This window comes from Cololabis saira, chromosome 17 (genome assembly GCF_033807715.1).
Source record: "Cololabis saira isolate AMF1-May2022 chromosome 17, fColSai1.1, whole genome shotgun sequence".
Taxonomy (NCBI): Eukaryota; Metazoa; Chordata; class Actinopteri; order Beloniformes; family Belonidae; genus Cololabis; species Cololabis saira.
This window is the reverse complement of record NC_084603.1, coordinates 2,694,334-2,717,715: the sequence shown is the minus strand read 5'-3', so window position 1 is coordinate 2,717,715 and position 23,382 is coordinate 2,694,334. Positions and strand designations below refer to the sequence as shown.

The 23,382-nt window shown below is 44.9% G+C and overlaps 2 protein-coding genes across 2 annotated transcripts in view; both read left to right on the top strand.

The window, feature by feature from the left end:
* The window catches only part of LOC133463753 (NLR family CARD domain-containing protein 3-like), a 64,353-nt gene that overhangs the window by 8,629 nt on the left and 32,342 nt on the right, over positions 1-23,382 (top strand). The gene's annotated exons all lie outside the window — the stretch shown is intronic.
* Positions 9,999-11,195, top strand: LOC133463756 (cytolytic toxin-beta-like). The gene is made up of 3 exons (XM_061745465.1): positions 9,999-10,154; positions 10,373-10,419; positions 10,523-11,195. Exon 3 carries the CDS (start codon positions 10,594-10,596, stop codon positions 11,062-11,064), a length of 471 nt encoding a protein of 156 aa, XP_061601449.1. The 5' UTR covers positions 9,999-10,154; positions 10,373-10,419; positions 10,523-10,593; the 3' UTR covers positions 11,065-11,195.

Sequence of the window (23,382 nt, the reverse complement as noted above, 5' to 3'; positions counted from 1 at the left end):
CTGTTTCTTGATGCCGGTGATTCAACAGATATATAAATCCGTCTTCCTTGTTTATGTTTTTCTGTCTGGTATAAACCGGTCTTATCAGGTTTTCATTTGTGCCTGTTTCTTAAAATGCAATTGAGCTACTTTTCTGCTCCTCCACTTTTTTCTACAAGAAGGCCGCAGCAAGAATGACACACATTCCTTACTTCCTCTGAAAACTCCTCTGAAATAATAGACGTGCTTGTGTGTCTGTGTGGCCAACTTTTAAATGCATAAAAATGTTTATGCCAATAAAGGTGGGTATAAAAACAGATTGTGCAGCATCTGGGATCCCGTTTGAGACAATTGAGAAAAAACTGCAACTTACACTCTGTCTGGTGAGAAGAAACGGCCTGCTCACTCCTCAGGTTAAGAAGGAGACTTGACCTCAGTGAAGGCCCTCCTGGGGTTGGTAGAGGGTGATCAATGCAGAACTAAATGTGTTTTGATGTTTGATACGCAGCTGAGGCGTGTCAGGTATGTACTTCCTTGTCAACGAAACTATAAACAAACCTGTGAACCTTTTTGAGACTCAGATCTGGTTTTTCAGGCCGTGGAATCGAGTCATCAGGAGAGCTGTGGACCGATCCAACAAACTGTAAGTTTGATTCATGTTTGAACTTTGTCTCCAGAAACTTTACTGTAACTTTCTGTAAACGAGTTCACTTCATTTGGAAGTTTGACTCTTTATTTAAAGCTTTTGTACAAAATAAATATGAAATAAAATACTATCATCCAGGTCAGAGAAACTCTCAAAGGCTGAAACAAACACGACTTCCATTTCTGTTGTTCTTGAAGACGTTTCACCTGAGTTCAGGTTGAACTGAAGATTCCTCCTGGATGGACGGTGACACGTCTTTGAGGAAAAGAAAAAGGAAGTTTAGTTGACTTGATTAAAGCCTTTAAGAGGAAAAGACACAGAAACAAAAATAAGCCGAAAAAAGCAGCCTCCAAAGAAACTCTGACTATGAAGACGTGGTTTATGGAGTGGTTCTGACGACTACCATTGAAATTTGATTTATGCCAATAAAAGTGGGCTCAAAAACAGATCCTGCAGCATCTGGGATCTTCTTGAGCCAATTGTGAACAGAAATGCAACCAACAAAGAACTGGACCAGCTTTTATATTTCATTTTTTGACTTATTGATTAATTCCAATCAAAACAAAATCCAACAAACTTGTAAAGAGCATATACAATCCCATGTAAATACATTTAAAAATCTATTATAACTGAATGTACACAAAATAAATACAACTGCAAAAATAAATCTCTACCCAATGTCTACACACATCTATCTATACATAGATACCTATGTACATGTACACACCTATACATACATACATACATACATACATACATACATACATACATACATACATACATACATACATACATACATACATACATACATACATACATACATACATACATACACACATACACACATGCACGCGCATAACAACACGTAACACACAAATCCTGTTTAACATTGTCTAAAAAGGGTTAGGAAGTAAAAATAATTTAATCCTGCCCCTTCTCCAATATTCAATAATTACACTTTATACCGTTTTATTTGAGTTTTGTGAATTTATTTAAAAAATATTAATTTACAGAAAATTTTAAAAAGCTTGTTCAGGTTGAAAGAGGAATTCTGTTTCTTGATGCCGGTGATTCAACAGATATATAAATCCTTCCTTGTTTATGTTTTTCTGTCTGGTATAAACCGGTCTTATCAGGTTTTCATTTGTGCCTGTTTCTTAAAATGCAATTGGGCTACTTTTCTGCTCCTCCCCTTTTTTCTACAAGAAGGCCGAAGCAAGAATGACACACATTCCTTACTTCCTCTGAAAACTCCTCTGAAATAATAGACGTGCTTGTGTGTCTGTGTGGCCAACTTTTAAATGCATAAAAATGTTTATGCCAATAAAGGTGGGTATAAAAACAGATTCTGCAGCATCTGGGATCCCGTTTGAGACAATTGTGATAAAACTGCAACGTACACCCTGTCTGATGAGAAGAAGCGGCCTGCTCACTCCTCAGGTTAAGAAGGAGACTTGAGCTCAGTGTAGGCCCTCCTGGGGTTGGTAGAGGGTGATCAATGCAGAACTAAATGTGTTTTGATGTTTGATACGCAGCTGAGGCGTGTCAGGTATGTACTTCCTTGTCAACAAAACTAAAAACAAACCTGTGAACCTTTTTGAGACTCAGATCTGGTTTTTCAGGCTGTGGAATCGAGTCATCAGGAGAGCTGTGGACCGATCCAACAAACTGTAAGTTTGATTCATGTTTGAACTTTGTCTCCAGAAACTTTATTGTTTTCTGTAAACTTGTTCACTTCATTTGGAAGTTTGACTCTTTTATTTAAAGCTTTTGCACAAAGTAAATATGAAATAAAAGACTATCATCAAGGTCAGAGAAACTCTCAAAGGCTGAAACAAACACGACTTCCATTTCTGTTGTTCTTGAAGACGTTTCCCCTGAGTTCAGGTTGAACTGAAGATTCCTCCTGGATGGACGGTGACACGTCTTTGAGGACAAGAAAAAGGAATTCTAGTTGACTCGTTTAAAGCCTTTGAGAGGAAAAGAAACGGATACAAAAATCAGCAGATAAAATCAGACTTAAATTAAACTCTGACTATGAAGACGTGGTTTATAGAGTGGTTCTGACGACTACCATTGAAATTTGATTTATGCCAATATAACTGAGCTCAAAAACAGGTTCTGTAGCATCTGGGATCTTCTTAAGCCAATTGTGAAAACAATCCCATGTAAATGAGTTTATATAAATCAAAACATCTATTATAAGTGAATCTACACAAAATAAATAAATCTGTAAAAATAAATCTCTACTCAATGTCTACACACCTATATATATACATACATACCTATATACATGCACGCGCATGACAACACGTACAGTAACACACAAATCCTGTTTAACATGTCTAAAAAGTCAAACAAATGTAATGCTGTCCCTTCTCCAATATTTAATAATTACACTTTATATCGTTTTATTAGATTTTTTAAATTTTAAAAAGCTGGTTCAGGTTGAGAGAGGAATTCTGTTTCTTGATGCCGGTGATTCAACAGATACATAAATCTAGCTTCTCTGTTTCTGTTTCAGCTGGTATAAACCGGTCTTATCAGGTTTCACCCGATTTGACTGCTGTCATACCATTGAATGAAGGACAAAACGATAACAATCATCTCATAGATATGGGCCAGTAGAGCCCTACTCTACCTACTAGTAGGCGCAGGAAGCTGTTATCGCCCCTTTCTATGGCTAACCCCATGTTATTAATGCTCAGTAGGCACAGACGTGTTGTTATGGAACTCACACCTCACCTCCCTTTTTTATGTATTTAGCTAGAATTTTAAAACCTGAACAATAGAATTCAACATAAAATGCGTAAGGAAATGAGGAAACACTGTTTCAGAAGTCATAGAAGTCGGAATTTTTTACATGTTATTTGGGGGCATCCCCTGAACAGACAGACGTTAGTTTGGTGCAGATCGGACCTGTACTTTTCGATGGGCGGGGCTTTGAAACTTCACCTTTTCCAACATTTGAACGGACGCCGTTGCCACAACATTTGACCAAACCAAGTAAAACTTGACATGTGGCCTCCATATGGGCCTAGATTGGGCTTGCCAAGTCTCAACTCTGTGAACCCTCTGCAACGCCAACTAGCTCTGTGGAAGTCGTACAGCCACGGGACCAAAAGATCCTAGCAAAGGGCCTTCTGCATTGCAACATAGTCAAAAATCAGCATCCCAGCTCCAAGCACAGTGGATGAGAGTCACCTCCTAGAATTTCAGCCTCTTAGCTCAAAGCGTTAGTGAACTATGCAAAAAAAGCTTTAAGTTATCAAAACACAACAATTAAACACTAAAACTCTTTAAAATGCACATTTATATTTAGAGATGTGTCATCCAGGACTGAGCTCAGACTTTAATCATAATGATTAAAGCTGCAAGCAGCTATGAATGGGCCCACGCAGCCTTGTGCACGTTCAGGCGGCAGTGGAAGCGCTTTTATGACTTGCATGTAGATTCTTCAGGCCTGGACATTTAGCGGATGACACCACCCACGAGTCTCTATATCAAACCTCTCAAATGTTATGGCAGAAAGTAGGAACTATCAGATATCGACCACTCAGATGAAGGGGCGGGGCTAATATGCAGCAATTATGTTCAAGGACTCAAAACCGAGTCCGATGACACCACCCACGAGTCTTTATGTCAAAGAATTCAAAATTATTGCAGAAAATAGGAACTATCACATATCGACCAATCAGAAGAAGGGGCAGGGCTAATTGATGCCAATGAAGGTCAAGTACTCAATACCAAGTCTGATGACACCACCCACATGTCCTTATGTCAAACCATTCAAAAGTTATGGCAGAAAGTAGGAACTATCAAATATGGACCAATCAGATGAAGGGGGGGCGCGCTTTTTGGTGTATATCGTCGCCACGGTAACGCTTTTGACTGAGAAAAGTAATGCGCGTCGTTGCAGGATGGAGATGCACATTTTGATGTATAACACACCTGGGTGCACGTTACGGTTCGGGCCGCATTAACTGCCGAAGGAATGGCATAAATTTCACCAAAATGACATGATTAATTCAAAATGGCCGACTTCCTGTTCGGTTTCGGCCATGGCGCCAAGAGACTTTTCTTTAAGTTGCAACATGATACAGGTGGTCACCGATTTTCGTGCATGTATGTCAACCTGTATTGTGGGGCTTGAGGCACAAAGTTTTCTAAGGGGCGCTGTTGAGCCATTTTGCCACGCCCATTAATGCAAACCACCAGATACAATAGGGCCTTCGCACTGTAAGTGCTCGGACCCTAATAATAATAATTACTTGGTTTTATATAGCGCCCTTCAAGGCAACCAGAGCGCTTTACAGATATCATTATTCATTCATACACATTCTCACCGGTGGTGGTAAGTTACATTTTGTAGCTACAGCTGCCCTGCAGACTGACAGAAGCGTGGCTGCAATATCGTGCCAAACGGCCCCTCCGACCACCACCAACATTCATACACATTCAAACACATTCACACTTTAGAGAGAAGCTACTTCCTTTTCATCACTATATCATTTATTTGTGAAATAAACTACTTATACCTGCATCAAAAAATGAAGATGGAGCAGCTAGTTCTACATCTACAATGGCGTGTGTTTCCTCTGCAAATGAAGGTGGAAGCTGTGTGTGAGCTGTGAATCCAGTAACATGGATCAGTGTGAGGACAGAGAGGAGGGAGTCCTTCCCTCTAAAACCTCTCCGAGGGGAAAACCTGAGAGTCGGAGAGAAGAAGAGAGGTGAGATGATCACCTCTAAATGTCCATGACTCTTCTGCACATCAGAGTTCAGACCTCACGTCACCAAACACCTTTATTACAGGAGAAGACCTGGACCTGGACCTGGACCTGGACCTGGACTTGGACCTGAACCTGAGCCTGAACCTGGACCTGGACCTGGACCTGGACCTGGTCTCAGCTGTGTGTCCTTGAAGAGTGATGCATCAAAGGATTTAATTGCCACTTTTAAAGATGCTCCTGGTTTTCCTTCAGAGAGGTGAGTTGTTTGTAAATTGTTTGTAAATGTTGTTTCTGAACTGAGACTGAAACGTTTTCATCGTAACATGTTTAAAGTGAACATTTCTCTGTTTTGCTGCCATTCTAAAAACTTGAATCTGCCAGATAAGATAAAATGTACTTTATTGATCCTAGGATTGGGATATTATTGGGACGCAGCATCATAACATACAAGGAACAGGAAAAAAATAAAATATAAAAATATTAAAAAAAGGTATAAAAGCCCTACCTGAAAATGTCTATATATACACTGATCAAAATCTTAAGACCAGTTAAGAATTAGCATTTCCGTGACCTTGGGGGTGTCCGTCGGGGTAGGCCCGGAGGGAGGGTGGTTCCGGGTCCGGGGATCGGGCCTCCCCTGGCCGGGGGGTGCACGGGCAGGCGCGGCGGCGGGGTGGAGTCATTCTCAGGTGTCTATGTCTTATGTTGCCAGTATGAATGGAGGGATATTGGACCATTTCCTCCTCCACCTGGGGGCTCCGACGGCGCCGGGGGCGCCCGTGGAGGTACGGTGGGGCCCTGGCCCAGCTTGGAGGGCTGGCCCCCGTCAACTTGGATGGCCGGTGGGGGAGCGTGGGCGTCCTTCCAGGACCGGCTAAGCTGGTCCTGCCTCCGGGCTTCGGCCTCCGCTCCCCCTCCTTCCCCCCCAAAACGATTCATACGCACATAGGCTAAGGGGCGGGGGGTCCGGGGCGTAGGGGACATTGTCCCGTGTGGCCCGGCACTCTCCGCCTCACGGTTTTAATAATACTGTAGACACTGCACATTCAACATTTAATAAATACATTTAACAAGGATACTTAGTTCTGGAGGGGGGGGGGGTCATTGTCAGTATGATACCCTGACCTCCCCCTCCCTGTTTTTATTACATTAATTACATGCACTCAACACCAGGGTCGGGAGGGGGGCCCACATCACCCGCGTTCCCTCGTTCCGCTGGGGGAGACTCCCCCAGCCCCAACTCCCCCTGTTCACATAGGCATACACACTGGCTTGTTCACCTGCTTGCCTGCTCTGTAGTTTTTGGGGTTAGTTAGTCGTGGTAGCTTAGCTTAGACTCTGATCAGGTCTCGAGATTTGGGTCGATTGCTGCTCGTGTTTTGGTTGGCTCCGTGCCGGTTTTGTGTTTCGTTTATGGTTTTTGTTGCAGATTTCCAGTTTCCTCGATGTGTGCCTTCCGTGTGCTCTTGCTTCTTGGTTTAGCAGTGGATGTCACCCCCCTCAGTGTCCTTCCCTCAAACACGGTCTCAAAGTTCTCCAGCCAGAGCCTGAACCAGCTTCCCTGATGATCTTGTTTAGTCTGATCTTGATCAGAGTAAACAAGATCATCAGCATAGATGTGTCTTTTAAACCAACCTAGAGCTGTCTGGTTTAATCCCAACAACATGCTCTAACCTGCAGTAAAATGCTGATCTACAGGGTCAAAATCAGCACTGAGGTCCAGTAGAACCAGTATGGACACTAATCCCTTATCTGAGGTCCAGTACAACCAGTATGGAACTTATGCCTTATCTGATGTCCAGTAGAACCAGTATGGACACTTATCCTTTATCGGAGGTCCAGTAGAACCAGTATGGACACTAATCCCTTATCTGAGGTCCAGTAGAACCAGTATTGTCTCTGTGCTATGATGCATTCTGAACCATGACTGAAAAACTTCAAATAGATAATTTCTATACAAATGGTCACATGACTGGCTTGAAACTCTATTTTCTCTAGTTTAGATGCAAATGTCAGGAACTAAAGATTAGTTTTTCCCAGGTTTCATCAGAAAACAGACTCTCATGGACCTGAACCTGGACCTGAACCTGAACCTGAACCTGATGAAGAGCAGAAGAGCATCAGAGAGGCATTCATGAAGATCACAGTGAAGTTCCTGAGGAGGAGGAAGCAGGAGAAGCTGACTGACCTCCTGCAGAGCAGTAAGACGTTTCTCTGAACATCTGAGCTGCTGGATAAACGACACCCACTGTCTCAGTAGATGACCAACATTCACAGATCAGACACAACATTAAACCCACTGGAAGGTGGAGTAACTCAGCTCATCTTCTGGCACCAGTCTTCTGTTAGGAACATCTCATTAATAGGGTCATTAATATCCCAGTAAATAAAAGTTTTATTCCAAAGTGTTGAACCGTGTGGATTCAATATTCAGTTCCAGCAAACACAAAACGAACAAAACTTTTTCGTCTTAAGTGAATCATAGAGGAAGCACTGTTCTTGTTCCTCTGATTGATCGGAGGGGTTTTTGGGAGGAAAACACTTCAATACTCCTCATTGAACTGCTGATCAGTTAATGTTGAAATGTTGATTTTTTTAGAGGAAATAGAACTTGTTGTGGTTTTGATCACTAAGTGGTTTTCTTTATTTCATCTTTATTTAGATACCGTCGCTGTTATTTGTCAATCCAAACTCAAAGGGCAGCTGCAGAAGAAACACCAGCATGTGTTTGAGGGGATCACTAAAGCAGGAAAGACAACCTTTCTGGAGCAGATCTACACGGAGCTCTACATCACAGAGGGAGGGACTGGAGAGGTCAATGAAGAACATGAAGTCAGACAGATTGAAGCAGCTTCCAGGAAACCAGACGGAGCAGAAACAGCCATCAGACAGGAAGACATCTTTAAACCCCCACCTGGAAGAGGAGGACCAATCAGAACAGTGATGATGAAGGGAGTGGCCGGCATCGGGAAAACAGTGTTAACACAGAAGTTCAGTCTGGACTGGGCTGAAGGCAGAACCAACCAGGACATCCAGTTCCTGCTTCCATTCACCTTCAGACAGCTGAATGTGCTGAGAGAGGAGAAGTTCAGCTTGGTGGAACTAGTTCATGGATTCTTCTCTGAAACCAAAGGAATCTGCAACTTTGAAGACTTCCATGTCGCGTTCATCTTAGACGGTCTGGATGAGTGTCGACTTCCTCTGGACTTCCACAACTCTACAATCGTCAGTGACCCCAGAAGGTCCACCTCAGTGGACGTGCTGCTGACAAACCTCATCAGGGGGAACCTGCTTCCTTCTGCTCGTCTCTGGATCACCACACGACCCGCAGCAGCCAATCAGATCCCTCCTGACTGTGTTGACATGGTGACAGAGGTCAGAGGGTTCACTGACCCACAGAAGGAGGAATACTTCAGGAAGAGGCTCAGAGATGAAGAGCAGACCAGCAGGATCATCTCCCACATCAATACATCACTGAGCCTCCACATCATGGGCCACATCCCAGTCTTCTGCTGGATTACTGCTACGGTCCTGGAGAACGTCCTGGAGAAAGTCCTAGAAACCAGAGAGGGAGGGGGGCTGCCCAAGACCCTGACTGAGATGTACATTCACTTCCTGGTGGTCCAGGCCAAACTGAAGAAGGTCAAGTATGACGGAGGAGCTGAGACGGATCCACACTGGAGTCCAGAGAGCAGGAAGATGGTGGAGTCTCTGGGAAAACTGGCTTTTGAGCAGCTGCAGAAAGGAAACCTGATCTTCTATGAACCAGACCTGAGAGAGTGTGGCATCGATGTCAGAGAGGCTTCAGTGTACTCAGGAGTGTTCACCCAGATCTTTAGAGAGGAGAGCAGCCGCTACCAGGACCAGGTCTTCTGCTTCATCCATCTCAGTGTCCAGGAGTTTCTGGCTGCTCTTCATGTCAATCAAACCTTCATCAAGTCTGGAGTCAACCTGCTGGAAGATCAGACAACCTCTCACACATCTGAAACACGAGAAGAAGTTCAGGAGGAGGATGAAGATGAAGATGATGAAGATGATGAAGATGAAATTGAGGATGAGGATGAAGGTGAAGTAGAAGAAAATGTAGATGCATTAGAACATTTTGAAGATGAAGAAAATGATTATGAACATGAAGAGACTCGCCCCTATCACCGTTCTTCAACCGGCTTCTATCAGACAGCAGTGGACAAGACCTTACAGAGTCCAAACGGACACCTGGACTTGTTCCTGCGCTTCCTCCTGGGTCTTTCAGTGGAGACCAATCAGAACCTCCTACGAGGTCTGATGACATCAAACCAAAGAAGTTCACAGAACAATCAGGAAATCATCAAATACATCAAGGAGAAGATCAGTGAGGACATGTCTGCAGAGAGAAGTATCAACCTGTTTCACTGTCTGAATGAACTGAACGATGGTTCTCTGGTGGAGCAGGTCCAACGGTCCCTGAGATCTGGACGTCTCTCCACAGATCCTGGACTGGAGAGTCCACACTGTAAACTGGAGTCTCTCAGGTCAGGATTCATTCAAGTCTTTTCCAGTTCCAGTGAACATGCGGCTAAACATGTCTGCAGCAGGACACTTGTGCAGAGAACATGCAGCAGACCTGTGTTTTGTGTCTGCAGGCTGTCAAGCTGTCTGATCTCAGAGGAAGGAAGTGCTTCTCTGGTCTCAGCTCTGACCTCCAACCCCTCCCACCTAAGAGAGCTGGACCTGAGCTACAACCATCCAGGGGAGTCAACAGGGCAGCTTCTGTCTGCTGGACTGGAGGATCCCCGCTGGAGACTGGACACTCTCAGGTAGGACACACTGCTGGGTGGGGCCTTATATTGTGGTGGTTATGGTGGCACAGGTGTGGGGGTTTTCCTCCACCTCAGCTGACTGCTCAGGGGTGTGGTGGGATGTTATTTAGCGGATACGGGATTGCCCAACAGGTAATGGGGGTAGGGGGCCTCTGACATCTTTGCTTCCTCTGAAAGAGACTGAGCTTGTCTGACCCCCCTCCTCCTCCTTCCAGGGTGGAACCTGCTGGACAACGATGTTTGAGACCAGGTTTGAGGAAGTGTAAGTGTGTTTTTACTCAACCATCTTCACTCGTTCATGACTCCATCAGTGATCAATAACTGATCAATAATAACTGTAGCTGCTTGTTTGTTCTCTCCATCAGATTCCTGTCAACTCACCATCGACACAAACACAGTCAACAATGCCATCAAACTGTCTGATGACAACAGGAAGATGACAAATGTGGAGGAGGATCAGTCATATCCTGATCATCCAGACAGGTTTGATGTTCCTCAGCTGCTGTGTAGAGAAGTTCTGACGGGTCGCTGTTACTGGGAGGTCCAGTGGAGCGGACTTGTTTCTGTATCAGTGAGTTACAGAAGAATCAGCAGGAAAGGAGACTCTGATGACTGTGTGTTAGGAAGAAACGATCATTCCTGGAGTCTGGACTGTTATTCAGGTGGTCAGTACAGTGTCCTTTACAATAACAGATACACATCCATCAACTCCTCATCTCCATCTTCAGTCTCTGATAGAGTAGCAGTGTACGTGGACGTTCCTGCTGGAACTCTGTCCTTCTATGACGTTGTCTCTGACAGACTGATCCACCTCCACACCTTCAACACCACCTTCTCTGAACCTCTCTGTGCTGGATTTGGACTCTGGTCCATGTCTGAGTCCTCAGTGTCTCTGTGTCCAGTTTAGTCTCAAGAGTCCTGTCAGAGAAACTGTCTCTGTTGGATCCTGGACTTGGACTCTGGTTCCTCAGTGTCTCCATGATGATGATGATGATGATGATGATGATGATGATGATGATCATGATGATGATGATGAAGAAGATGGTCACCATTTTTCTTTCTTTTTTTTTTTGGGGGGGGGGGGGGTTATTTGATCTTTGTCACATTTAAACATTAAATCATTTTCTGGATTGTGGATGTTTGATCATAATTAGGGCCCGAGCACTTGCAGTGCGAAGGCCCTATTGTATTTGCAGGAATTTTTATTATTATTATTATTATTAGGGCCCGAGCACCTTCAGTGCGAAGGCCCTATTGTATTTGCAGGAATTTTTATTATTAGGGCCCGAGCACTTGCAGTGCGAAGGCCCTATTGTATTTGCAGGAATTTTTATTATTATTAGGGCCCGAGCACTTACAGTGCGAAGGCCCTATTGTATCTGTAGGAATTTTTTTTCTTTTTTCTTCTGACGAAAGGAGGGCCTTTTTTCCCCCCTAAACGTCCCCAAAAAGTCACCAAATTTTGCATGCAAGTCAGGCCTGGCGAAAAATTTGATATTTAATGGTTTGCATTAATGGGCGTGGCCTAATGGCTCAACAGCGCCCCCTTGAAAACTTTGTGCCTCAAGCCCCACAATACGGTTTGTCGTACATGCACGAAAATCGGTACACACCTGTATCATGGCGCAACTTAAACAAAAGTCTCTTGGGGTCATGCCCGAAACCGAACAGGATGTCGGCCATTTTGAATTAAACGTGTCATTTTGGCGAAATGTATGCCATTCCTTTGGCAGTTAATTCAGCCCGAACCGTAACGTGCACCCAGGTGTGTTATACATAAAAATGTGCGTCTCCATCGTGCGACACCACGCATTACTTTTCTCTTTCAAAAGCATTACCGTGGCGACGCTAGACGCCAACAAGCGCGCCCACCCTTCATCTGATTGGTTCAGACAGAAAAAACTTTGAGCCTCAAGCCCCATAATACGGTTTGACGTACATGAACGAAAATCGGTACACACCTGTATCATGTCGCAACTAAAAGAAAAGTCTCTTGGCGCCATGGCCGAAACCGAACAGGAAGTCGGCCATTTTGAACATTCTGAATTAATCGCGTAATTTTGGAGCAATATATGCCATTCCTTCGAGAATTAATACGGCCCGAACCGTATCGTGAACCCAGATGTGTTATACATCAAAATGTGCGTCTCCATCCTGCGACTACACGCATTACTTTTCTCTTTCAAAAGTGTTACCGTGGCGACGCTAGACGCCAACAAGCGCACCCCCCCTTCATCTGATTGGTCCATATTTGATAGTTCCCCAAAAGGCACCAAATTTTGCATGCAAGGCAGGCCTGGCAATAAATTTGATATTTCATGGTTTGCATTAATGGGCGTGGCAAAATGGCTCAACAGCGCCCCCCGGAAAATTTTGTGCCTCAAGCCCCACAATACGGTTCGACGTACATGCACGAAAATCGCTACACACCCGTATCATGGCACAACTTAAAGAAAAGTCTCTTGGAGCCATGGCCGAAACCGAACAGGATGTCGGCCATTTTGAATAAATTGTGTCATTTTGGCAAAATTTATGCCATTCCTTCGGCAGTTAATTCAGCCCGAACCGTAACGTGCACCCAGGTGTGTTATACATCAAAATGTGCGTCTACATCCTGCGACACCACGCATTACTTTTCTCTTTCAAAAGTGTTACCGTGGCGACGCTAGACGCCAAAAGGCGCGCCCCCCCTTCATGTGATTGGTCCATATTTGATAGTTCTCCAAAAGTCACCAAATTTTGCATGCAAGCCAGGCCTGGCGATAAATTTGATATTTCATGGTTTGCATTAATGGGCGTGGCCTAACGGCTCAACAGCGCCCCCTAGAATACTTTTCTCTGCCATAACTTTTGAATGGTTTGACATAGGAAGTTGTGGGTGGTGTCATGGGACTCTGTAATAAGTCCTTAAGCTTCGTTGGCCTTAATTAGCCCCGCCCCTTCTTTTGATTGGTTGTCCCGATTTTCTGCTATAACATTGGAATGGTTTGACATAGAGTCCTGGGTGGTGTCATCAGATTCTTTATGGAGTCCTTGACCTTCATTGGCCAGAATTAGCCCCGCCCCTTCTTCTGATTGGTTGTCCCTTTTTTCTGCTATAACTTTTGAATGGTTTGACATAGGAAGTCGTGGGTGCTGTCATTTCTGATATGCTTATGGGGGGCGGTGGCCGTGAGTGCGAGGGCCCGTTCATCGCTGCTTGCAGCTTTAATTATTATTATTATTATTATTTTTCTTCTGACAAAGTGATGGCCTTTTTGCCCCCCTTAACATGCCCAAAAAGTCACCAAATTTTGCACCCAAGTCAGGCCTGGCGAAAAATTTGATATTTAATGGTTTGCATTAATGGGCGTGGCAAAATGGCTCAACAGCGCCCCCTTGAAAACTTTGTGCCTCAAGCCCCACGATACGGTTTGACGTACATGCACGAAAATCGGTACACACCTGTATCATGGGACAACTTAAAGAAAAGTCTCTTGGGGTCATGCCCAAAACCGAACAGGAAGTCGGCCATTTTGAATTAGTCGTGTCATTTTGGCGAAATTTATGCCATTCCTTCGAAAGTTAATTCAGCCCGAACCGTAACGTGCACCCAGGTGTGTTATACATCAAAATGTGCGTTTCCATCCTGCGACAACACGCATTACTTTTCTCTTTCAAAAGCGTTACCGTGGCGGCGCTAGACGCCAAAAAGCGCGCCCACCCTTCATCTGATTGGTTCGACAGAAAAAACTTTGTGCCTCAAGCCCCATAATACGGTTTGACGTACATAAACGAAAATCGGTACACACCTGTATCATGTCGCAACTAAAAGAAAAGTCTCTTGGCGCCATGGCCGAAACCGAACAGGAAGTCGGCCATTTTGAACATTCTGAATTAATTGTGTAATTTTGGAGCAATATATGCCATTCCTTCGAGAGTTAATTCAGCCCGAACCGTAACGTGCACCCAGGTGTGTTATACATCAAAATGTGCGTCTCCATCCTGCGACTACACGCATTACTTTTCTCTTTGAAAAGTGTTACCGTGGCGACGCTAGACGCCAACAAGCGCACCCCCCCTTCATCTGATTGGTCCATATTTGATAGTTCCCCAAAAGGCACCAAATTTGGCACGCAAGCCAGGCCTGGCGATAAATTTGATATTTCATGGTTTGCATTAATGGGCATGGCAAAATGGCTCAACAGCGCCCCCCGGAAAACTTTGTGCCTCAAGCCCCACAATACGGTTTGACGTACATGCACGAAAATCGCTACACACCTGTATCATGGCACAACTTAAAGAAAAGTCTCTTGGCGCCATGGCCGAAACCGAACAGGATGTCGGCCATTTTGAATAAATTGTGTCATTTTGGCGAAATTTATGCCATTCCTTCGGCAGTTAATTCAGCCCGAACCGTAACGTGCACCCAGGTGTGTTATACATCAAAATGTGTGTCTACATCCTGCGACACCACGCATTACTTTTCTCTTTCAAAAGTGTTACCGTGGCGACGCTAAACGCCAAAAGGCGCGCCCCCCTTCATCTGATTGGTCCATATTTGATAGTTCTCCAAAAGTCACCAAATTTTGCATACAAGCCAGACTTGGCGATACATTTGATATTTCATGGTTTGCATTAATGGGTGTGGCCTGACGGCTCAACAGCGCCGCCTAGAATACATTTATCTGCCATAACTTTTGAATGGTTTGACATAGGAAGTTGTGGGTGGTGTCATGGGACTCTGTAATGAGTCCTTAAGCTTCGTTGGCCTTAATTAGCCCCGCCCCTTCTTCTGATTGGTTGTCCCGATTTTCTGCTATAACATTGGAATGGTTTGACATAGAGAGTCCTGGGTGGTGTCATCAGATTCTTTATGGAGTCCTTGACCTTCATTGGCCAGAATTAGCCCCGCCTCTTCTTCTGATTGGTTGTCCCTTTTTTCTGCTATAACTTTTTAATGGTTTGACATAGAGAGTCGTGGGTGGTGTCATGGGACTTTCTACTGAGTTCTTAAACTTCGTTGGTCTTAATTAGCCCCGCCCCTTCTTCTGATTGGTTGTCCCGATTTTCTGCTATAACTTTGGAATGGTTTGACATAGGGAGTCGTGGGTGGGGTCATCAAATTCTTTATGGAGTCCTTTACCTTCATTGGCCGGAATTAGCCCCGCCCCTTCTTCTGATTGGTTGTCCCTTTTTTATAATTAAATCGCCACGAGCCGCCAGTCGCTCTCGCGCTGACTCCCGCTTCCTGATTCAAACGTCTGCCGGCCCCGCCCCCCGACCAATCAGTGGCGCGGAGGGTGATGACAGCCCCGCCCCCCGACCAATCAGTTGCGAGTAGGGTGATGACGGCCCCGCCCGCCGACCAATCAGTGGCGCGGAGGGTGGTGACGGCCCCGCCCCCCGACCAATCAGTGGCGAGTAGGGTGATGACGGCCCCGCCCCCCGACCAATCAGTGGCGCCAAAGATCTTCTATACACAAGATAGCGCATTGCCATTACTGGCAATGGTTTGAAATGGTATACACTTCCGGTCTCCTAAGTGGGCGTGGCCTCCCCTCTCCCCATATCGTTTTGGAACATAAAACACTAGAGTACAACTTTCTTCCAAAAAGACTTAAATAATAAAAATAACAGTATTATTAAGCAAAGAAGCAAGTTTTATTTTAGTTTTAAACTTCATTTTATCCGATGGGAAAACGATGAGAGCCAAATCTCGCGAGAGTGTGTTGCTCAGACAGAGACAGGTCTCAAACAAAGTTAATTTTCTCCTAATCTGTCGGTCTGAAAATTGCCATTTTGGTGTCAGAATGTTCAGAAGGTTTGTGGCTTTTGGAAAATGCGTCCCATATTTACTTAGGTTACTATGGAGCGAAGGAATTGGTAATAATCTGTGCTCACGTTCACTTTTCCCATAGGACTCAATAGACTCAGGACCTACTTCCGGTCTCCTAAAGGGGCGTGGCAGTCACGTGACACAGATACAGAAACTCGAACCTTAGTGGGCTGTCTCGGTTTATAGAACGTCTCTGGTGGCGCGGAGGGTGGTGACGGCCCCGCCCCCCGACCAATCAGCTCCCTGTAATGTGGTGACGTCAGAAATATTCCCGGCTCAGCCCGGTTACAACCTTGGCAGAATGGTTACAAAAAAAGTAATAATTAAAATAGTAGGGTTTTACTAATATTTATAACTTACAAATATTTAAAAAAATTTAGAAAAAAACAGTTCGAGACTTACATCACTAAATATCGATATGTTGGTCTCTGCTAAGTCAGTAGGTCATATAAAAAATAATTAGCTGAGTCTTAGCTCAGCCAGAGCGTTCCCGTCTTTGGAGTCAGATATCCAGAGTTCGATTCCAGCAGTATCCAGATATTTTTGTCAGCAATTTTTTTTTTCTACATCAAAATGTGCGTCCCTGTCCTGCAACGACGCACATTACTTTTCTCTTTCAGTGTTACCGTGGCAACGCTAGACACCAAAAAAGTGCGCCCACCCTTCATCTGGTTGGTTCAGACGGAAAAAACTTTGTGCCTCAAGGCCCATAATACGGTTTGACGTACATGCACGAAAATCGCTACACACCTGTATTATGGAACAACTTAAAGAAAAGTCTCTTGGAGCCATGGCCGAAACCGAACAGGATGTCGGCCATTTTGAATAAATTGTGTAATTTTGGCGAAATTTATGCCATTCCTTCGGCAGTTAATTCAGCCCGAACCGTAACGTGCACCCAGATGTGTTATACATCAAAATGTGCGTCTACATCCTGCGACACCACGCATTACTTTTCTCTTTCAAAAGTGTTACCGTGGCGACGCTAGACGCCAAAAGGCGCGCCCCCCCTTCATGTGATTGGTCCATATTTGATAGGTCTCCAAAAGTCACCAAATTTTGCATGCAAGCCAGACTTGGCGATAAATTTGATATTTCATGGTTTGCATTAATGGGCGTTGCCTAACGGCTCAACAGCGCCCCCTAGAATACTTTTATCTGCCATAACTTTTGAATGGTTTGACATAGGAAGTTGTGGGTGGTGTCATGGGACTCTGTAATGAGTCCTTAAACTTCGTTGGCCTTAATTAGCCCCGCCCCTTCTTCTGATTGGTTGTCCCGATTTTCTGCTTTAACATTGGAATGGTTTGACATAGAGAGTCCTGGGTGGTGTCATCAGATTCTGTATGGAGTCCTTGACCTTCATTGGCCTGAATTAGCCCCAGCCCTTCTTCTGATTGGTTGTCCCTTTTTTCTGCTATAACTTTTGAATGGTTTGACATAGGAAGTCGTGGGTGGTGTCTTTTCTGATATGCTTATGGGGGGCGGTGGCCGTGAGTGCGAGGGCCCGTTCATCGCTGCTTGCAGCTTTAATTATTATTATTATTATTTTCCTGACAAAGTGAAGGCCTTTTTGCCCCCCTTAACATGCCCAAAAAGTCACCAAATTTTGCACCCTAGTCAGGCCTGGCGAAAAATTTGATATTTAAAGGTTTGCATTAATGGGCGTGGCAAAATGGCTCAACAGCGCCCCCTTGAAAACTTTGTGCCTCAAGCCCCACGATACTGTTAGACGTACATGGACGAAAATCGGTACACACCTGTATCATGGGACAACTTAAACAAAAGTCTCTTGGGGTCATGCCCGAAACCGAACAGGATGTCGGCCATTTTGAATTAGTCGTGTCATTTTGGCGAAATTTATGCCATTCCTTCGAAAGTTAATTCAGCCCGAACCGTAACGTTCCCCCAAGTGTGTTATACATCAAAATGTGCGTCTCCATCATCCGACCCCACGCATTACTTTTCTCTTTCGAAAGCGTTACCGTGGCGACGCTAGACGCCAAAAAGCGTGCCCACCCTTCATCTGATTGGTTCAGACAGAAAAAACTTTGCGCCTCAAGCCCCATAATACGCTTTGACGTACATGAACGAAAATCGGTACACACCTGTATCATGTCGCAACTAAAAGAAAAGTCTCTTGGCGCCATGGCCGAAACCGAACAGGAAGTCGGCCATTTTGAACATTCTGCATTAATCGCGTAATTTTGGAGCAATATATGCCATTCCTTCGAGAGTTAATTCAGCCCGAACCGTATCGTGAACCCAGATGTGTTATACATCAAAATGTGCGTCTCCATCCTGCGACTACACGTATTACTTTTCTCTTTCCAAAGTGTTACCGTGGCGACGCTAGACGCCAACAAGCGCACCCCCCCTTCATCTGATTGGTCCATATTTGATAGTTCCCCAAAAGGCACCAAATTTGGCATACAAGCCAGGCCTGGCGATAAATTTGATATTTCATGGTTTGCATTAATGGGCGTGGCAAAATGGCTCAACAGCGCCCCCCGGAAAACTTTGTGCCTCAAGCCCCACAATACGGTTTGACGTACATGCACGAAAATCGCTACACACCTGTATCATGGCACAACTTAAAGAAAAGTCTCTTGGAGCCATGGCCGAAACCGAACAGGATGTCGGCCATTTTGAATAAATTGTGTCATTTTGGCGAAATTTATGGCATTCCTTTGGCAGTTAATTCAGCCCGAACCGTAACGTGCACCCAGGTGTGTTATACATCTAAATGTGCGTCTACATTCTGCGACACCACGCATTACTTTTCTCTTTCAAAAGTGTTACCGTGGCGACGCTAGACGCCAAAAGGCGCGCCCCCCCTTCATGTGATTGGTCCATATTTGATAGTTCTCCAAAAGTCACCAAATTTTGCATGCAAGCCAGACTTGGCGATAAATTTGATATTTCATGGTTTGCATTAATGGGCGTGGCCTAACGGCTCAACAGCGCCCCCTAGAATACTTTTATCTGCCATAACTTTTGAATGGTTTGACATAGGAAGTCGTGGGTGGTGTCATGGGACATTGTACTGACTTCTTAAGCTTCGTTGGCCAGAATTAGCCCCGCCTCTTCTTCTGATTGGTTGTCCCTTTTTTCTGCTATAACTTTTTAATGGTTTGACATAGGAAGTCGTGGGTGGTGTCATGGGACTCTGTAATGAGTTCTTAAGCTTCGTTGGCCTTAATTAGCCCCGCCCCTTCTTCTGATTGGTTGTCCCGATTTTCTGCTATAACTTTGGAATGGTTTGACATAGAGAGTCCCGCTTCCTGATTCAAACGTCTGCTGGCCCCGCCCCCCGACCAATCAGTGGCGAGTAGGGTGATGACGGCCCCGCCCCCCGACCAATCAGCTGTTGTAATGTGGTTACGTCAGAAATAGTCCCGTGCTCAGCCCGGTTAGAACCTCGGTAGAATGGTTACAGAAAAAGTAATAATATAAAATATAGTGTTTTACTAATATTTATACCTTACAAATATTTTAAAAATTAGGAAAAAATGGTTCCAGATATTTTATCGCTATTTTGGTCTCTCATAACCTAGTAAGTCACAGCAGTATCTAAGCTGACATGTAGCTCAGCCAGATCATTGCGGTCTTTGATTCCCGAGGTTGAGAGTTCGAGCCTGGCTGAATTCTGAATTTTTTGTGAGCAATTTTTGTCACCAAAGTCACCAGATTTTGCATTCAAGCCAGGCCTGGTGATACATTTGATATTTCATGGTTTGCATTAATGGGCGTTGCCTAACGGCTCAACAGCGCCCCCTAGAATACTTTTCTCTGCCATAACTTTTGAATGGTTTGACATAAAGAGTCGTGGGTGGTGTCATGGGACTCGGTATTGAGTCCTTGACCTTCATTGGCCTGAATTAGCCCCGCCCCTTCTTCTGATTGGTTGTCCCGATTTTCTGCCATAACTTTTGAATGCTTTGACATAGAGAGTCGTGGGTGGTGTCATCAGACTCTGTATGGAGTCCCTGACCTTCATTGGCCTGAATTAGCCCTGCCCCTTCTTCTGATTGGTGGTTCCTTTTTTCTGCTATAACTTTTGAATGGTTTGACATAGAGAGTCGTGGGTGGTGTCATTTCTGATATGCTTATGGGGGGCGGTGGATGTGAGTGCGAGGGCCCGTTCATCGCTGCTTGCAGCTTTAATTAGGGCCCGAGCACCTTCAGTGCGAAGGCCCTATTGTATTTGCAGGAATTTTTATTATTATTATTATTTTCCTGACAAAGTGAAGGCCTTTTTGCCCCCCTTAACATGCCCAAAAAGTCACCAAATTTTGCACCCTAGTCAGGCCTGGCGAAAAATTTGATATTTAAAGGTTTGCATTAATGGGCGTGGCAAAATGGCTCAACAGCGCCCCCCGGAAAACTTTGTGCCTCAAGCCCCACGATACGGTTTGACGTACATGCACGAAAATCAGTACACACCTGTATCATGGGACAACTTAAACAAAAGTCTCTTGGGGTCATGCCCGAAACCGAACAGGATGTCGGCCATTTTGAATTAGTCGTGTCATTTTGGCGAAATTTATGCCATTCCTTCGAAAGTTAATTCAGCCCGAACCGTAACGTGCCCCCAAGTGTGTTATACATCAAAATGTGCGTCTCCATCCTGCAACAACACGCATTACTTTTCTCTTTCAAAAGTGTTACCGTGGCGGTGCTAGACGCCAAAAAGCGCGCCCACCCTTCATCTGATTGGTTCGACAGAAAAAACTTTGTGCCTCAAGCCCCATAATACGGTTTGACGTACATGAACGAAAATCGGTACACACCTGTATCATGTCGCAACTAAAAGAAAAGTCTCTTGGAGCCATGGCCGAAACCAAACAGGATGTCGGCCATTTTGAATAAATTGTGTCATTTTGGAGCAATATATGCCATTCCTTCGAGAGTTAATTCAGCCCGAACCGTATCGTGAACCCAGATGTGTTATACATCAAAATGTGCGTCTCCATCCTGCGACTACACGCATTACTTTTCTCTTTCGAAAGTGTTACCGTGGCGACGCTAGACGCCAACAAGCGCACCCCCCCTTCATCTGATTGGTCCATATTTGATAGTTCCCCAAAAGGCACCAAATTTGGCATGCAAGCCAGGCCGGGTGATAAATTTGATATTTCATGGTTTGCATTAATGGGCGTGGCAAAATGGCTCAACAGCGCCCCCCAGAAAACTTTGTGCCTCAAGCCCCACAATACGGTTAGACGTACATGCACGAAAATCGCTACACACCTGTATCATGGCACAACTTAAAGAAAAGTCTCTTGGAGCCATGGCCGAAACCAAACAGGATGTCGGCCATTTTGAATAAATTGTGTCATTTTGGCGAAATTTATGCCATTCCTTCGGCAGTTAATTCAGCCCGAACCGTAAAGTGCACCCAAGTGTGTTATACATCAAAATGTGCGTCTACATCCTGCGACACCACGCATTACTTTTCTCTTTCAAAAGTGTTACCGTGGCGACGCTAGACGCCAAAAGGCGCACCCCCCTTCAGGTGATTGGTCCATATTTGATAGTTCTCCAAAAGTCACCAAATTTTGCATGCAAGCCAGGCCTGGCGATAAATTTGATATTTCATGGTTTGCATTAATGGGCGTGGCCTAACGGCTCAACAGCGCCCCCTAGAATACTTTTCTCTGCCATAACTTTTGAATGGTTTGACATAGGAAGTTGTGGGTGGTGTCATGGGACTCTGTAATGAGTCCTTGACCTTCATTGGCCTGAATTAGCCCCGCCCCTTCCTCTGATTGGTTGTTCCTTTTTTCTGCTATAACTTTTGAATGGGTTGACATAGAGAGTCGTGGGTGGTGTCATTTCTGATATGCTTATGGGGGGCGGTGGACGTGAGTGCGAGGGCCCGTTCATCGCTGCTTGCAGCTTTAATTATTATTATTATTTTTCTTCTGACAAAGTGATGGCCTTTTTGCCCCCCTTAACATGCCCAAAAAGTCACCAAATTTTGCACCCAAGTCAGGCCTGGCGAAAAATTTGATATTTAATGGTTTGCATTAATGGGCGTGGCAAAATGGCTCAACAGCGCCCCCTTGAAAACTTTGTGCCTCAAGCCCCACGATACGGTTTGACGTACATGCACGAAAATCGGTACACACCTGTATCATGGGACAACTTAAAGAAAAGTCTCTTGCCGTCATGCCCGAAACCGAACAGGAAGTCGGCCATTTTGAATTAATCGTGTCACTTTGGCGCAATTTATGCCATTCCTTCGGCAGTTAATTCAGCCCGAACCGTAACGTGCACCCAGGTGTATTATACATCAAAATGTGCGTCTCCCTCCTGCGACCACACGCATTACTTTTCTCTTTCAAAAGCGTTACCGTGGCGACGCTAGACGCCAAAAAGCGCGCCCACCCTTCATCTGGTTGGTTCAGACAGAAAAAACTTTGCGCCTCAAGCCCCATAATACGGTTTGACGTACATGAACGAAAATTGGTACACTCCTGTATCATGTCGCAACTAAAAGAAAAGTCTCTTGGCGCCATGGCCGAAATCGAACAGGAAGTCGGCCATTTTGAACATTCTGAATTAATTGCGTAATTTTGGAGCAATATATGCCATTCTTCGAGAGTTAATTCAGCCCGAACCGTATCGTGAACCCAGATGTGTTATACATCAAAATGTGCGTCTCCATCCTGCGACTACACGCATTACTTTTCTCTTTCGAAAGTGTTACCGTGGCGACGCTAGACGCCAACAAGCGCACCCCCCCTTCATCTGATTGGTCCATATTTGATAGTTCCCCAAAAGGCACCAAATTTGGCATGCAAGCCAGGCCTGGTGATAAATTTGATATTTCATGGTTTGCATTAATGGGCGTGGCAAAATGGCTCAACAGCGCCCCCCGGAAAACTTTGTGCCTCAAGCCCCACAATACGGTTTGACGTACATGCACGAAAATCGCTACACACCTGTATCATGGCACAACTTAAAGAAAAGTCTCTTGGAGCCATGGCCAAAACCGAACAGGATGTCGGCCATTTTGAATAAATTGTGTCATTTTGGCGAAATTTATGCCATTCCTTCGAGAGTTAATTCAGCCCGAACCGTATCGTGCACCCAGGTGTGTTATACATCAAAATGTGCGTCTACATCCTGCGACACCACGCATTACTTTTCTCTTTCAAAAGTGTTACCGTGGCGACGCTAGACGCCAAAAGGCGCGCCCCCCCTTCATGTGATTGGTCCATATTTGATAGTTCTCCAAAAGTCACCAAATTTTGCATGCAAGCCAGGCCTGGTGATACATTTTATATTTCATGGTTTGCATTAATGGGCGTGGCCTAACGGCTCAACAGCGCCACCTTGAATACTTTTCTCTGCCATAACTTTTGAATGGTTTGACATAGAGAATCGTGGGTGGTGTCA